General features: G+C 33.0%; 1 protein-coding gene across 6 annotated transcripts in view; it reads left to right on the plus strand.

Moving 5' to 3' along the window:
* Nucleotides 1-18,703, plus strand: part of SNX29 (sorting nexin 29) — a 629,780-nt gene that overhangs the window by 35,315 nt on the left and 575,762 nt on the right. For 4 of the 6 annotated variants that reach the window (XR_004230463.1, XM_031944363.1, XM_012542944.3 and 1 more), the window contains exon 4: nt 15,407-15,531. The exons of 1 other annotated variant lie outside the window; for it this stretch is intronic. Coding sequence is in view for 3 of the 5 variants with exons in the window: in XM_031944363.1 (XP_031800223.1) it covers nt 15,407-15,531 (125 nt within the window). In the remaining 2 variants the exon portion in view is untranslated. Of the gene's footprint in view, nt 1-15,406; nt 15,532-18,703 lie in introns of those variants that run through there. One more of the 6 variants, XM_031944397.1, reaches the window with a different exon arrangement.

An 18,703-nucleotide genomic window follows, 5' to 3' on the forward strand; every position in this document is an offset into this window, starting at 1 on the left:
AAAGGTTGATGTCTGCTCTTAGGGCAAAGTGGAGATTGTTCCAGTCTTCTACAAATAGCAGGGGCTTTGGTCTGTGTGGCTGGCTTCCTTCTCATGCTATGTGGGTGTGATCAAGTCTTACACATGCTGGGGTTATACTGGAGTTATATTTGTCTTCTATAGTTGTGTTGGATGCCTCACAGCTAGTCTGATGATTCACTGGCTTCTGATCCAGGAGACAGTAGCAAAAGTTGCTAAGATTCCTACTACATACACTGGCATGAAAGCCTCTCTGCCTTGGGTCTCCTTGCACTGCATTGTGCCTTTGTGAGGTTGCAACACCCTTCTGCCCAATCGAAACAGATCTTGCCTGAAATTCTTCCGAAATTATCTTCTGCTGGAAATTTGTTACACTCCAAATATATGTGGTGTCTGTCGCTCCAAAACCCATTCAGAGGCTTGATCTGGTGTTGATCTAAGGGAAGCCAGGAAGAGTTCAGACAAAGACCTGTCTGCTCTCTGCCATCTTGCCTCTGCCCTGTCCTCAATTCTTTAGGCCTCTATTCTTTTTTTTTTTTTTTTTTTGAATTTGCATTTCTATAATCAATAGTAATTTAGAGCATTTTTTCATATCACTATAGGTGGTCTCAATTTCTGCATCTGAAAACTGTCTTTTCATATACTTTGATCATCTATAAAAGGGGAAATAGCTTATTTTCTTAAAATTTGGATCAGTTCTCTATATATTTTAGAAATGCAGCCTGTATAGTTCCAATGATCTTGTGAAGAGAGCCATCTACACCCAGAGAGAGGACTGTGGGAACTGCATTTTTACTCTTTTTGTTGTTGTTTGATTACATTTTGTTTTCTTTCTCATTTTTTCCTCCTTTTTGACTGATTTTTCTTGTGCGGCAAAATAATTGTATAAATATGTATACATATATTGGATTTAACATGTCTAACATATATTGGATTATTTGCATCTAGGGGAGGGGATGGGAGGAAGTAGAGGAAATTTTGGAACACAAGGTTTTGCAAGGATCAGTGTTGAAAATTTATCCATGCATGTATTTTGAAAATAAAAAAAATTAATGAAAAAAAGAAATTATGGGAAAAAAAAGAAATGAGATCTATAAACACTATATGGCTATAAAATCACCTCTTTCCCTCCCGCACCCTCCTCTCCCCCCCAGCTTTCTGCTTCCCTTTTAATCTTGGCTGCATTTGTTTTGTGTGTATAAAATCTTTTTAAATTTAATGTAATCCAAGATGTACATTTTACATTTCATAATGTTCTCCTTTGGCCACAAATTACTCCCTACTCCAAAAATCTGATAGGTAAACTATCCCTTACTCTCCTAATTTGCTTATAGTATCACCCCTTTATACCTAAATTATATATCCATTTTGACCTTATTTTGATATGGGCTGTGAGATGAGATGTAGGTCTAATGACATATTATTTTTCAGTGTTGCTAGCAAAAAAATTTGGTCAAATAATTTTTATCCCAGAAGCTGGAGGCTTTGGGTTTATCAAACGTTAGATTATTATAATCTTTGGTTATTGTGTCATGTGGATCTGACATATTCCACTGATCTACCACTCTATTTCTTAGCCCTTACCATATGGTTTTGATAACTGTTGTTTTACAATAGAATTTTAGGTCTAGTACTGCTAGACTACCATCCTTTGCATTTTTTTCCCTATTTCCTTTGCTATTCATGCCCTTTTGTTTTTCCAGATGAATTTTATTATGTTTTCTAGCTCTGTAAAATAATTTTTTGCCAGTTTCATTGGTATGGCACTGAATAAATAGACTAATTTCAATCAAATTGCCATTTTTATTATATTAACCTGGACTATCCATGAACAATTGATATTTTTCCATTTGTTTAGGTTTGACTTTATTTGTTTGAAAAGTGATTTGTAATTGTGTTCACATAGTTCTTGGGTTTGTCTTGGCAGATGGACACCCAAATATTTTATTTTGTCTATGTTTATTTTAAATGGAATTTCTCTTTCTATCTCTTGCTTCTGGGCTTTGTTAGTAACATAGAGAAATACTGACTTTTTTCCCATGTTAATATTGATAATATGGATTTCTTTTCTTTCTTTTTTTTTAAAAGCTTTTAATTTTCAAAACATATGCACAGATAATTTTTCAACATTGATCCTTGCATAGCCTTGTGTTTTTTCCCCTCCTTTTCCCCACCTCTTCCCCTAGATGGCATGCAATCCAATATATGTTGTACATATTAAAATGTGTTAAATCCAATATGTGTAAACATATTTATACAATTCTCTTGTTGCACAAGAAAAATCAGATCAAAAAGGAAAGAAAATAAGGAAGAAAATAAAATGCAAGCGAACAACATCAAAAAAAAGTGAGACTGTTGTTGTGCTCCACATTCCATTCCCACAGCCCTCTCTCTGGCTTTCTTCATCACAAATTCTTCAGAACTGGCATCAATCATCTCTTTGTTGGAACAAGTCACATTCATTAGAATTGATTGTCATATAATGTTGATGTTGCTGTGTACAATGATCTTCTGGTTCTGCTCATTTCACTTTGCATCAGTTCGTGTAAGTCTCTCCAGACCTCTCTAAAATCATCTGGAGTAGTTTTTGATTGATTTTTTTAGGGGTCTCTAAATATATCATCATATTATCTGCAAAGAGTAGTTATTTTGTTTCTTCATTGCCTATTCTGGGTTCTTCTATTTCTTTCTCTTTTCTTATTGTTAGATCCAACATTTCTAGTATAATATCAAATAATTGTGGTGATAGTGGACATCCTTGATTCACCCCTGCTCTTACTGGGAATGCTGATAGCTTTTCCTTATTACAAATAATGCTTGCTCTTGGTTTTTGATAGATACTACTTAACATTTTAAGGAAAACTTCATTCTTTTGTTCTCTAGTGTTTTCTAATAAGCATGGTGCTATATTTTATCAAACTTTTTTTGCATCTATTGAGATTATCATATGATTTCTGTTAGTTTTGTTATGGTTAATTATGCCAATAGTTTTCTTGATATTGAAACAGTCTTGCATTCCTGGCATAAATCCCATGAGTTTGTATTGTATTATTCTGCTGATAAGTTGTATTCTCTTTGCTAATATTTTATTTAAAATTTTTGCATCAATATTTATTAGGGAGATTAGTCTATAATGTTCTTTCTCTGCTTTGAGTCTTCCTAGTTTAGATATCAATACCACATTTTTGTCATGGAAGGAATTTGGCAGGATTCCTTCTTTGCCTATTTTTCCAAGTAGTTTATATAGTATTAGAATTGATTGTTCTTCAAATGTTTGATATAGTTTATTTGCAAATCCATCTGGTCCTGGAGATTTTTTCTGAGGGAGTTCATTGATGGCTTTTAAAATTTCTTTTTCTAAAATGAGATTACTTAAGTATTTGATTTGGACTTCGCTCCTGCCAAATATACTTATGAAAGAAGGAGAAAGAAAAGGAAGAAGGAAAGAAGGTTAGGAGGGAAGAAAACATCAGAATCAGTCAAACAAAGCCAACAAAATGATAAAAATAGAAGAAAATGTAAACTACCTCATTGGAAAAACAGCTGATCTGGAAAACAGATCCAAGAAATACAATTTAAAAATTATTGGACTACCTGAAGTCCACAAGCAAAAAAAGTGCCTGGATAGATTCTCAAAGGGAACCTGCCCTAATGTATTAGAACCAGAAAACAAAACAGTCATTGAAAGAATCCAGCGATCAAAACCCCCCCGAACAATTCAAGTATTGAATAAGAGTCACAGTCAGAATTACTCAGGATTTCGTAGGGTCTACAATAAATGATTGGAAGGCCTGGAATACTGTATTCCAGAAGGTTAAGATCCTTGGATTAAAACCAAGAATCAACTACCTAGTAAGACTAAGCATCATCTTTCAGGGGTGGAGATTGATCTTCATTGAAGTAGGGGACTTTCAATAATTTCTATTGAAAACACCAGAAGTAAAGAGAAAATTTGAACTATAATCATAGGACTCAAGAGAAGCATAAAGAGGTGAACAGGAAAGAGAAAAAGCCACATTATTTAAAGGTTAAATTGTTTACATCCTTTCATGGGGAAATGATAATTGTAACTTCATGAAGTGTATTTTTTATCAGAAAAGTTAGAGGGGGACATAGAGGGTGTAGGTATAAATGGACTCTGAGTAATGATGGTAAAGAAGGGATGGAAAAAGATTTGTACTGGGAGAAAGAAGAAAGGGAAGGCAAAAATGCGATAAATTAGATCATTTGAAGAGGCAGAAAAAAGGCCTTTATAGTAGAAGGAAAGAAGAGAGGGAGATGAACACTATTTGAAATTTAATCTCATCAGTTTTGGCTCAAAAAGGGAATAACATAATTCATTAAGTATATCAGAGAAAGAAAAGGAAGGGGCTAGATAGAAGGGAGGGTAGAACTTGGAGAAATAATAAGAGAAGGGAAGAGGGGTGATAGAGAGGGCAGACTGAGTGAGGAGTTGGTCTGAAACAAACACTACTAAGGAGGGATGGGGTGAAAAGAGAAAAAAAAGTATATATAGGGAGAAAATAGGATGGAGAGAAATATAAGACTAGTTAAATAACTGTTAATGTGATTGGGATGAAGTCTCCCATAAAAAGGAAATAGATAGCAGCGTGGATTAAAACTAGAATCCTACTTTGTGTTCACAAGAAATACATTTGAAACAGGAAGATGTATACAGAGTAAAGATAAAAGCCTGGAAGAGAATCTATTTTGGCTTCAGCTGAAGCAAAAAAAATCTGAGTTATAAGTTCTGATCTCAGAAAAAGGAAGAGCAAAAATAGATTTAATTAAAAGAGATAAGGAAGGAAACTGCATCTTGGTAAAGGGTACCATAGATAATGAAGTAATATTAATACTAAACATTTGTTCACCAAGTGATATAGCATTCACATTCTTAGAGAAGTTAAACCAGTTAACAAGAAGCAATAGACAGCATAATTTATCTAATTATGAGAAGGGGAGGTTGAGTACCATATTAGTGTGGTACTCAACCTCCCCTTCTCATAATTAGATAAATCTAAACAAAATAAACACAGAAATTAGGGAGGTTAATAGAAGCTTAGTTAACTTAGGTATGATAGAATTCTGGAGAAAATTGAATGGGAATAGAAAGAAATATACCATTTCTCTGGAGTACATGGCATCTACACAAAAATTGACGAAGTATTAGGGCATTAAAAAAAATTTGATTGATATGACAATCAAATGCAGAAAGGCAGAAATAGTAAATGCATCCTTTTCACATCATGATGCAATAAAAATTACATTTAATGAAGGGCCAAGGTATGATAGAATTCTAAAAAATGAGTGGATGAAACAACAAATCATAGAAACAATAATTTTATCCAAGAGAATGATAATAATGAGATAATATACCAAAACTTATGGAATGTAGCCAAAATAGTTGTTAGGGGAAATCTTATATCTCTTTAAATTTAAAAAAAAAAAAATTCTTAAATATTTGCCAATTAAAGTAAACTTTTAACAAACTTTAATCTTTTCAAGTTTTGAATGTCAAGTTCTCTACCTTCTTCCTGTCCTTCCCTCCGGCAAACAATATGATAGCAATATACATGTATAATGTGAAGTCATGCAAAACATAATTCTATATTAGATATATTGCCAGAAAAAACACACATAGACCCACACAGACCAGGAAAAATAAAGAAAGTGAAAAAAATAAGCTTAAATCTGTGGAGTTCATCTGTGCTCTCTTGGAAGTGAGTAGCATTTTATATAGATGGTATTTTGGAATAGTTTTGGATCATTGGCTTGGTCAGAGTAGCTAGGTCTTTCATAGTTGATCATTACTACAATATTGCTGTTATGTAACTCTGGTTCTGCTTCCTTGAATTTGCATCATTCCAAATTGAGACTTCCCAGGTTTTTCTGAAACTATCCTGCTCATTGCTTCTTATGGCCCAGTAGTATTCCTTCATTATCACATACCACAACTTGTTTAGGCATTCCCAGTTCGTAGGTATCCCCACAATTTCTAATTCTTTGCTACCACAAAAAGAAGTGCTGTACATATTTTTGTACAAATAAGTCTTTTGCCTTTTTCTTCATCTCTGGATACAGAACATTGATTGTGTTGTTGGGTCAAAGGATGTGCATGGGTTTATAGTTGAGCTTTGTTCTTAATAGTTTTTTTCCTAGTCTCTCTTTATCTTCTCATCCACTCTCACAGCCTTAATTTTGATATTTTGAGGATGAAACCCAAATCTTTTCTTTTTTTTTTTTTTAATTAAATCTACCTGTCTCCTGAGGCCCAAAGTCACATTTCCAAGTCCTTCTGGTCTAATCCAACTGAATGTCTAACAGCATGGTGTACTATAAAGAGAACTCGGTTTATATTAATGAGATCAAGGTCAAAATTTATCTTATTTCTTATTACTTGGTGACTTTGTACAAATTATTCTGTTTCTGTAAACCTCTGTTTGCTCATCTGTAAAAGGGAGATCTTTATTTATCTGCCTTATAGCACAAGCATTAATATTAATATTTTTAAACTTTAAAGCACTGAAAAATTCAAACTTTTACAATTATTTTGTCCCAAACTGAATTTGTCACTTTTTCTGCCTTCTTTGACTTTCTCAATTTCAGTTAGTGATGCCAACATTTTCCAGTCATTCCCTGATGAAATCTTGAAAATATCTTCTCTTTTTTTCTTTTCTTTTCTTTTTAATTAATGGAATAAAATAAATATTTTCTATAACATAGTATATAAGAAGGATAATTGTACATGAAGTTATCAATCTACTAATGTACATTTTGCTATTCTTTTCAAATATATAACAAAATTATCATGTAAATTTCTCATTTTTCTTTCTCTTCCCCCTCTTTTGTCTTAGAGATGGCTACCATTAGTCACAAATAGGTGTGTGTATCTATGTATTTCCATGTACATATATGTATGCATGTATATATATAATATTATTCTATACAAACTTGTATTTATCAGTTCTTTCATTATGACTTTTTTCTTTGTACCTTCTCCCACATCTAAATCCTACTCAATATATTTATGCCATTTGTCTAATTTTTCTTCCTTTTTTTAAAGATATCTTGTCCTCTTATAAAATTGTAAGCTACATGTGAGTGGGGATTATGCCTTATTTCATACTCTTTGTAATCTTACTAGAGTTGCACAATGTAAACATATATTGAATTAAATATATTCTGTGGATTTCTTATCTATATCTAACATTTATTACTTTGTGCAGCTTTGTTCAGCATTCCTCTCATTTGAAATGACCTTGTTCCTACCTCTGCCTGTCGAAAGTACCAATTCAAAGCTTTTATTTTTACACAAAATTCCTCTATCCTTTGTGGTTTCAAGGTGCTTTCCATGTGCCTTTATTATCCATAATTACATTCTACGTTCTATTTTTGTGTATATATACATACATATATATATATATATCTATATATATCTTTTTCCTTTACTAGGGTTCTTTACATGGAGAGTCAGTTCCATGAGGGTAGAGAGTAATTGTCATTCTTTACATTTCATTCCTTTTAGTGCCTAGCATAATGTTGTTTAGAAAGTAATAATAACTCAGAAATGCTTGTTATTTCATTATTCAAATAGTTTGGCTAATATTTGAATTTTTTTCATTTTCAGTTGTGTCATCATATATAGTGGGTCAATGCAATTAAACCTTAAAGAGATGTTTATATTAAAGGAAATCACGGGAGGATTTTTTTGACTTCAAGTTTATGTTCTTGGAAGTGTCCCTGGGAAAAAGTGGCAGACACTGATGTGGCTCCATCGTTTGACAGAATTTCTTCAGGTTCTTTTGATTAGTTTTCACTGGTACCTTTTCCCAGCTTTATTTATTTTCTTTCCCCAAGAAGAAGAATGTTTGCTAATTTTTAGTTAAATTGATTCCCTAGTTTGTCAGTTAGACTTTGGCTGCTGCAAAAAAAGGGACTTTTAGAGAGTTTCTAATTATCCCGTGAATATTATATAGCAGGCTATGGACATCCTCTACCACAGTTCAGAACCTTCGTATATTCAGTAAGAAAAACCATCATTGTGACTTTTTGACAGAAATCCTTACTTCATAAATAGCACCATATGTTCCTACAGATTTTTTTTTTTTGGAAAGATAAATTTGTTAGAATTTTAGAGTACTTAGCTGAGGAAAAACATGTCCTCTATAAAAATTAATATCATATGCAAATATGATATTGAATTAAATTTAAGGAAATTCACCATGCATTATGGAGTATTCAGTGTAAGTTTTGGTGTAGACTTTTTTTGATTTTTTTGAAATGGAAGACTTTTTTGAACTTTTTAGATGAGATTCACTTGGTTTCTTCATCCTCATTGATCCACTATCCTCTCCCCCAAAGCTGCTGTTATTGTTTCTTTTTATCTCCTGTGGAAAAAGTATCTTCTTAGTGCAGTTGAGACATGTCATATGTATTCACTTTTTAACTTAAGAATTGTAATGGTTTCCTGAGGCATTTCTATTCCTCCTTCTAGATGTCTCGAGATATTAATCATATGGTTTTAATTTTTTTTCCTTACCACAGAATTCACATGCTGGACTAGGCTTCAAGGCAAGGGGACATCAAAAGGAGTTTTATAACTGTCATCCCTATTAGAATTTTGTAGAGTTTAATAATATTCATTCCTATCTTCTCCCAATTTCCAACTGGGACAAATTATTTTTACTTATAAATTGTAGCACTTTAATTTGTAAATAATTTTATGGCTTATATTTTTTGATTATTTTTTAATTTATTAAATAAGTAATTTTCTTTTTTGGGGAACTACTATAGGAAAAATCTATGGGAACTTTATGGTATAATTCACCAATTTGTATTGTACTGTTTTCTTATCAATATTTGAATAAAATTTCATATTTTTTATTAGTTGTTGTTTAGCTAAGTGTTTCTATAGTGAGAATTTTGTTTTGTTTTTTAGTTTGTTACAGTTTAGTTATAATTCAGCATTGAACTTAAGAAAGCCATATGCTAGACTATTATAGTATCTGGGACAGGGGCATGACAAGAAATCTGAGAAATCACAGATTATGAGATACTTTCCAGCTAGCCCTCTGTGATCTTCTTCTTTAGTAGATCTTCTAGCAAGTAACCAATATTGTGGAGTATTTGAGCTGTTGACTGTTTCACTTGTTTGTAGTTATTTAATTTGATATATCCTCTTATTTTTTCTACTTTACAAATAAGGAACATGGGGTTCAGTCAAGTTTTAATTTGCCCATGTTCTGTTGAATAAGAGAACTAAGATTATAGGCTCAACTTTCTTATTCCTAATCTGCAGCAAGTTACCTATAACATTTATATTGAGAAACTAATTTTTTTCCACTCTCTTGGGAAGATGATTTTGTTTTATATTAACCACTGCTTGGAAAATAGACAAGAGACACATCATTAAAAATGAAGTTATTTCCTCTAGTTGTATTTCCTGGGAGTAAGTTAATATAATTGCCTTGTCCCTATGTACACCCTTACTGCCACTAATGTATACTTTAGTATACTATAATACTATAATGTATGATATAACTCCATGTTGCCACTTGAGTCATTGCTGTAAAAATATAAAATTATAAGCATTTCATTTATTGATAGGTTTATCTTTCCTTTCCTTTCCTTTCCTTCTTTCCTTCCTTCCTTCCTTCCTTCCATCCTTCCTTCCTTCCTTCCATATTGTTTACCTTTCTCCACTTTCCATTACTTTACTCCATCTCTATCTTCTGGATCAACCCTTAGATTGATCATCCTAATTTTTGTTGGAAGAATTCTGTCAATTTCTTTGTCCATGGTGTGCACAGTGTAGGAAGATTGTTGCAAGAGGTATTATTGGTATACAAAAAATTTCTTTAGGGATGCCCATTCTTTTACACTTTTAGTTTTAAATTCCCAAAGTTTTTCATAGTCAATCATTGCAATAAAGAAAAGAACACTTATTATAGTTTTAAAAAATTCTGTGTGTAACTTGAAGATTAAGCTAGCTTAATATTCTAATTCTTAAGAGTTAAATAATTAATCCAAGACTTTTTAGAGTGACCTATTTCAAACAAATCTCTTGTAAAATCTGTGGTATATAATGCTTTTAAAAATGTACAAACCTCTCCTTTTCTGATATATTGTGATTCAATTGACTCTTGCAAGAGTAATCATTCTTATGAGAGTATCAGATGATTATAGAATTACTTGAGTAAGGAAAATCTGACACATTTTTATATCATATTTAACTTATGCACTTGGTTTTCTCAAACAGGCCTCTGAAAGCCATGCTATGTTAAATGATCCTTTTGATATGACCTTACAAAGTTAATTTAGGTTTATCTGGTTACAGCCTGGGAAAACAGTGCTTTTGTTAACTTTTTGCTAAAACAGTGTTTGCTTTTTAACAATTGTGGTAGAAAGTATAACATTCCTTGCTATCTTAGTATACATTATTAACATGGCAATCTAGGACAGGGCTCATTAAAACAAATATTTGCTGAGTCCTCAAAATAAGCTGGTTGTCAATTCTCATTGCAGAGATATTAAGTTTGTGGACAGTTTTAAGCTCTACCTAGAGAAATGATCATTAAAAATTTGAAAACAAATGTCATACTTAAAAACTACTAATTATGAGGGTAATAGGACAAAAAAAGTCTGAACAAAATGCTCATAAAACACAGACCAAAAAACCTCAAGAAAAATAAAGTAAAAAAAGATATGCTTCAATTTTTGTTCAGACCTAATAATTTCTTTCTGGAAAGGTGGATGGCATTTTCAATCTCAAGCCCTTTGGAACTGTCATATTCACAGTTGATATATTGTAGTTATAATATTGCTGTTACTGTGTATACTGTTGTCTTGGTTCTGCTCACTTCACTTTGCATCAGTTCATATAGAACCTCCCAGATTTTTCTGAAACTGTCCTGCTCGTCTTTTCTTGTAATGCAGTAGTATTCCATTACAATCATATACCACAACTTGTTCAGCCATTCACCAACTGTTGGACATCACTTAAATGTCCGATTCTTTGCTATTACGAAAGGAGGCATTATAAATATTTTTGTACATATTGGTAGACATTTGTACATATTTTCCTTTTATATTGGTCTCTTCGGAATATGCTTACTAGTGGTTTGAAATACCTTAGTAATGGTATTGTTGGGTTTCAGAACCTTTGTATGCACAGTTTTATAGAACCCTTTGGACAGAGTTCCAAATTGTTTTTCAGAACAATTTACAAGTCTACTAACAGCGTATTAATGTCTCAATTAATGTCTCCCACATTTGTCCTTTTCTTTTTCTGTCATATTAACCAATTTGATGGGTATTAGATTGTACCTCAGAATTGTTTTAATTTATATTTCTCTAATCAATAGTGACTTGCAGCAGTTTTTTATGACTTTAGATTATTTTGTTTTCTTCTAAAACCTTGCCTGTTCATATCCTTTAACTATTTATCAATTGAAGAATGACTCATATTTTTATAAATTTACCCTACTCGTTTTCAGTCCTATTTATTCAACTAGACAGCAAATTATAACAAGTTTTTCAGCTATGGATCAACAAACCAGTCCACATTTTTGTTTAAATGATTTGAATGTTCATCTGAGATCTTGGAATTTAGGAGAAAGTTGTCTTAGATAATTTTTAAGCTTCCTATGATTGTTATTAATTAATAGGTATATTTTGTGTCTTTTATCTTAATGGAATGTGAAATTGTTTCTTTGCAAGATAATGAGATGAGACATGTAAGAAAGTTAAAACAGTTCAAAAATTATTTTAATCTAATTTAATTTTAATGTAGTTTTAAATTAAAATAAATTTAAACGAAAAAAATCTACCTTTTCCCACCTATTCTCATCTCAAGTTGAAAAAGAAAAAAACAAAAACAAAATAGAACCTGGTTACAAACATATTTAGTTAAGCAAAACAAATTTATGTATTAGCTAATATCTAAAATATGTTTCATACTGCACTGAGTTCTTCATGTTTCTGTTAGGAGGTGAGTAGCCTGTTTTATCACGAGTCCTCTTGCATCCTGGTAGTATGCTGATCAGCGTTTCTGGGTATTTCAAAGTTGTTTGTCCATAGAGTATTGTCATTGTATAAATTTTTCTCTTCATTTTAGTCTGAGTCAATTTATATAACTCTTCCTAGCTTTCTTTCAAATCATTTCCTTCATCATCTGCCCTCCTCCCCCATAAACATTTATTACATACTTAATAGATGCCAAGCATCCAAGATACAAAGACATAATTGCCTTCAGGGAGCTTACTATCTATTGTACTATATGCTAATTTCACAATTTTGTGTCATTATATATGTATGTGGGGAGGGGTATGCATTCCTTCCTCCTTTGAGAGGTTAAGATGAGAGTGAGTAAAGTTTAAATATTAGGTCATTATTCCCCTTTCTTATTGTTTGTATAGATTTCTGTTTATATACCCCAAATATGTAAGAATTTTTTTTAATCTTCTTTTCTGTTTTCCCTTAACCCCTTATCTTCTTTTCCTTCTCTTTCCATTTTTTTTTTAAGATAAGAACACCTTTCAGACCTTTTAACTTTTATTTTAAGATTAAATATACAGTGTACAGATTGCCTCTGTTTCTGTGTTTAGTGTTGTCTTAAATTTTAATTGGTTTTCTTTCAGCATGTGCTGGGTCAGTTCTTCTATTTTTACTTTGCACTCTGGTTCTAATTGACAGTTTTCTTTGAAAATTTCTTAAAATATGATATCTAGATTCTTTATTTTGATCATGGCTTTCAGATATTCCAGTGATTCTCTCCCTCTCCCCACCTCAGTCCAGTGATTTTCCTCTCCTAGATCTACTTTCCTTACTTTTTATTCTCTTTTTTCAGTATTTCGATTTTGTTTTTATATTTTGTGTTGTTTTAGGGAGCCATTGTGTCCTATTTGGTCCATTATAATTTTCAGGAAATTTAATGCTTGGTCAAAGTTTTATATACTTTTTGTGCAAAGTTGTTTCAAATTTTCTTTGAGGCTTTGTTTGCAGATGTTGGGAGTTATTGTTTTCTAGTTTTATGTCTTGAGCATCCTTAGTTTGTTATGGTATGATTCTTTTTTTTTTTCCTCCCATTTTTCCATTCTTCTTCCTGACTTCAGAGTTTATGTTTGGACTAGGCTTTAGTGCACTTCTATAGGGAATATTCGGGTTAGTCCTGTTGTTTTCTTGGGTTATTGAGTTTTGGGTTATTCTGGGATTCCGGCAATTCCGCTTCAGCACCCATGAGTTTTAATTCTCCCAAAGTGATCTGTCTCTAGGACAGAGTTTATTTGCTAGCTTGCCATGGTCATGAGCCATGATCTCATCTGGCTTTCTGGCTAGCTTCAATAGCAAGTTATAGTTGTTACCATCTGCAACTACTTATAGATAATTGCTTGGATTTGAAGCAACAATATACCTTAAAATTTTGCTTTCATTTTTTCCCCATTCCCACTCCTACCATTCCCATTCAGGCCTTTATTGCCTTTTGCTGAGGCTTTTGCACTGTGATTTTCACTGGTCTGTTTTTAGTATCTCATACCTCTGATCAATCTTTTGTTGATATTAGATTAATCAGTGTAAGAATTGTGGTTAGTTTTCTGGAGGTCTCAGGACCAGCCTTGTTTTCAGCAGAATAATCACCACAAGATTAGTTGGGGATAAAGTCCAAAGTCTTTATTAGCTCCTTCATAGTCTTGTCTCCTTCACTTGGGTGTGGGCTAGCTTTCTGGAGGTCCTCTGTAATAGGTCTTGGTTTCAGTGGAGGAATGCTGGAGAGCCACCAGAGGCTGGTCAAGCCTTCTCTCTCAAAGTACAGGAGTCTCTATCTTGAAGTCTCTCTGGCCGAGTTTGTCCCAGTTTATATATTCTATTACAATTACTTCATTACAGTATACTGAATGTAAATCCATCATTATATCACTAGGGAACCATTATTTGTTATAAGATTAAATCAATCATACTGAACTAGAGAACTATGAAGTGAAGTATACTTGAAAGAAGTGTACTTGAAACAAGATATTTACTCAATGGAATTGATGAGACAATGGTTATCTACTTTACATATGCTTAGATATGGTGATGTAATAATTCTACAGTTGATGTAATTGTAATAGGGTATTTAAACTGAGGACAAAGTCAGCCACAGACATTCTATCTTTGATCAGCCTAGTGGTTGCTCTCCTGCTTCCTGCACTTTGGGGGAGACTGGGAGACTGAAGGAGACAATAAAGACTTTGGACTTGATTCCAAATTATTCTTTTGGTTATTATTCTGCTGAGACCAAATCTGATCCCAAAACCCTCCAGAAAGCTAGCCCAGACATTACGATGCCATACCATTATCACTCATCATTATTCTAGATAGTTTTGTATCTTGGTTACCAACTATTTTTAGATGAGGATTTTTACCAATTCTGGCATTAATTTATAAAACGGAATCTATGGCAAAACATCAATCATATGCCTAACAAAGCAAGGAACAAGAATTTGGAAGTTCTGTTGTTTGTCAGTTGTAGATGGAACGTGGCATAAACTTCCATACAATCTCTAACTTGGTACATTGTTGTTTTTTTCCCCTCGGTTTAGTATTTTATTTTTCCAAATATATGTAAAGATAGTTTTCAACATTCATTTCTGTAAGACTGGGGTTTCAAATTTTTCTCTCTCTCCAAGATGGCAAGCAATCTGATTCAGGTTAAACATGTGCAATCCTTTTAAACATATTTCTATGTTTATGTTGTGTAAGAAAACTCAGACCAAAAGGGAAAAAAAAAACCATGAGAAAGAAAAAAAATAAAGGAGTTTAATCCATATTCAGTCTGCATAGTTTTCTCTCTGGATGTTGATGGCATTTTCCCTCCCAAGTCTATTGGAATTGTCTTGAATCAGTGCATTGTTGAAAAACAGCCAGAACTTGGTACATTGTAAATTCAATCTGTGAAAATATAATCTTGTTACTGCAAAAGTGTGAAATGAATTAAAGCCAAATTTGTAACTCGTGAATAGAAAATGATTAACACTCCCACATGAACTAATTTGTTTCTAAATTGGCTTTTTCTTTTCTTCCTTGTTGTACAAATTTCATTTCCCTTATTGTATGAATTATTACTGAGTTTTAATAAGTACAATGAATATGGTTAAACTTTCTGGTGCTCCCATTTATTAAGTAAAATTAACATAAAAAAAGTTGTTTCTGATATGTCCCACAGAACTAAATTACCAAGTGTTTCCTTTAGTATGCTGGTATCCATGTCTACATTGATGTTATGCATTCCTCCCTAGTGTCCAAATCAAGTGTATCAGGATGTTGCTGCTGATGTGTTTGTTATTCTCTTCTCATGATATTTGTTATTCTTTTCACATGATGGTTTGTTTAATCATTTATTCTGTTGCAGAGTGACTTGTCTGTGTGCCCAGTTTGAATCTGTGTTACAGCATGGCTTGAAGAGGAGTCGTGGATTAGCATTAACTGCGGCAGCAATCAAACAGGCAGCAGGATTCTCTAGCAAGACAGAGACAGGTACTGACTGCACTTTTGAGCAGAGGTTTGACATTTTACTTCTATCCTATATTGTTTAGTATTTGGTACATGGAAGGGAGTGAGAAGAACTTCTTCAAGAGAAGAACTTGAGTCTCAAGACTTTATTTTTTAACTTCAGCGAATAATTCATTGCTAAATGAATGTTTTCATTCATCTTTATTCTTGATGCAGAATTCTCAAAGCCACATTAGGTTCTGGACACAGTCCAGGATCCTGCAGCAGGATATTGTTGTCAAATGTATTTATTTCATAAATGTGGCATGGAAGTTGGCAGGAAATTTTTTCTTTGCTTTAATATTATGCATGTGAACAACATGGCATTTCGTAATTTTGTCTTTAAAAACTAAGGCCTCAGTTTGCAATCGTTTTTGTGTGATATATTTTAAGTTTCTGTTGCTAAAGAAGATCATTCATGTGTGCCATACTCCAGTCTTTAAAACTTATTTTGACTGTATTTACTTTGAAATCGTCATTTATAGTTACATCAGTTCTAGGGAAGAAGCCATGGTTTAAAAGTATTTTGTATTTCAGGTCATGTCTGTGCTTCCCAATATAGTTCAAGACTTGGGAATCTTTCTCAGCATTATGGTAATATTTGTGTTGTTGCTAATTAAAATGTACTGTCTTATAAATGCCATCATTTCATAATGGAAATGAGAGCTCATTGTGACCAATTTCTGTTGAGAATGTATACCCAGACTTTTAAATATTTAGCGTCAGGCTGGAAGGGGCCTGGGACATTATTGAATCCAACTCTCAGTTTATAGATCAGGTTGCTGAGGCCCAGAGAAAGAAAATGTCCAGTCCAAGGTCACAAAGCCAGTTCATGGCAGAACTTTTATTAGAACCCAGGATTCCTGGCTCCTAGGTCATATTCTTTTTGCTATATATTTTACTTTTTTAAGATTCTGCCTCTCCTTGATGTAGTTTTTATTTTTTTCTATCATGCTACTCTTCACTGAAACACAGAGATTACTTTTTCATTTTGACAGAATTCAGAGTTCTTGAGATTAGACACTGTGTCACTATTGCCTATCTATCATAGAACTTGGCACATGATAAGGGCTTAATAGATGCTTGTTGACTGATTCCTCAGTTTTAGAAATCAGAGAGTTTAATTCAGTGACTCTCTAGAGCTTCACCTAATACATCCATAGAATGTAAGTTCCTTGAAGGCAGGAGCTATTTCTTTTTTGTCTTTTTTATCTTCAACACCTTATGCACAATAAATATTTCAGAAATGTTTGTTGAGTTGAATTGAATTTGATAAAGTCCAGTTTCCTTGGCCATATTCAGGGTCATTTACAAACTTTTACCACCTCATCTGAACAAATTTTTGCGTATATTTACACTATAGTGAAAGTGGACTACCTCCTGTACATGTCCTGGCCTTAACTCACTATTTCTTAATCTTACAATGAATGTGTTCTTTGGCTTTTTTTGCTAATTTAAAATCCTATTTACTCTTCAATACCCAGACCATTTATAACATTCTCTATGAAGTTTTCTATGATTCTCTCATAATGGTTAGAAATGATTTTTTATTTCTTATACTTGGCATGGCACTGTGCTTCTCTTACATACTTTTTTTTTCTATTTTTTATTGTTATTTGTGTTACTGACATTTTTCTCTATTTGATAGGAATTTTTCGTGAAAATATAATCTGTGAAAATATAATAGTGACAGTACTTGTTTATTCTTGTAGTCCTCCAAGTGTTCTCCATATTATAAATGTTTAATTTACTTTAAACTGAATTGAAAGTTTAGAGAGATTTCTATATACTTGTTTCTTATTTTTTTCTTTCTTTTGCCTCTTCTAATTAGGAATAACTATTCTTAGTTATGTGCCTCGATGACTTTTTTTTTCTTAGCAAAAAAACCCAACTAGTTCCTCAGATAACAGCATGTATTCTATGGGTAAGGCATATGTGGTGTCAGATAGGAGTAGTACCTCTGTTGTGAGGGCTTGCTGAGTCCTTTTTAAGGCTGCTTATCACCCTTGATATCTACCTAGCATTCAATTTTCAGCTGTGGCTACAAGAATCTTCAACACGGAGAGTAGCTACATTCCAGTTAAACTGTCTTGGTAGATGGGCTTAACCAGATTGAGGATAAACGAGAGGCCTTAAACTCATTGGTGAATTAGGGGAACCTTCACCCAAAGCATATGAGGACTTTCTCTGGTGAATGGGTAAATGAGAACAATTTGTTCCAATGTCCATAAAGGCAGTAAAGCAAAAATTGTGGAGCACTTAGGGCTTGGTCAGACATCTAAGACACCATGGTTATCCATTGCATCCTGGGCAGTTTTCAGTCATATGGATTCCATTGGATTCAGGAAGGGAGAATAAGGCTGATAACTTTGTGCAACTTCAAAGCAAGTCAAAGCATCACCCCATGGTGTTATTGCTCCTTTTTTAAAAATGAAGAATGAACAATAATAACAAGATATTATATAGGTGTTTCCTCTCCCCCTTTCCCAATTTTTGTGATATATTTATGAGGCAATGAGATGCATCTCTGAGTAGGTGGAGGTAGTGTGGGTACTGGTTGATTTGAGGGATCAAAATAATTTTTTTAGGATTTACTTTTTACAGGAGACTTTTAGTCATATTATGTTCTTGGTTCAGTCTGATAAGAAGTCTACTTGTAGCACTGATTGAATGTGGGCAGGTGGAATGCAATAGCAGAATAATTTTGTATTTGTATCCCACTGTTTAACACATAGTTAAATTCTTGATTGATCCTATATTTGCCCTTTCATCTTATTTTGTCTACCTCTAGATGTCTATGATTTTTATAATAGAGAATAAGTACTTGCTACACCAGGTTTCTTGTTATAAGAGAGCATCTAATTTAAGACTTTATATTGTTTTGGAGGAATATGATAATTCCCCAACTTTCCCTGTCCCTTTCCTTCTTCCTCCTTTCTTCCTTTTATTCTTGGGAATAGAAGAAGCAACCTTGAGATCATTTGCACCAGAATTTCTGAGACAGAGTTTTTGGTAAAATAAACATGAATGCAAAGGGATTTACACAGGACAGGGCAGGAATCTAGTCACAGCTTGAGCTTGAGAAATTCTTCAACTATTTATACGCAACCATTTATTTTTATACCAGGCTGTGGGAAGTTACCTAGTTCTATTAGAG

The sequence above is a fragment of the Sarcophilus harrisii genome, chromosome 1 (assembly GCF_902635505.1).
Source record: "Sarcophilus harrisii chromosome 1, mSarHar1.11, whole genome shotgun sequence".
NCBI lineage: Eukaryota > Metazoa > Chordata > Mammalia > Dasyuromorphia > Dasyuridae > Sarcophilus > Sarcophilus harrisii.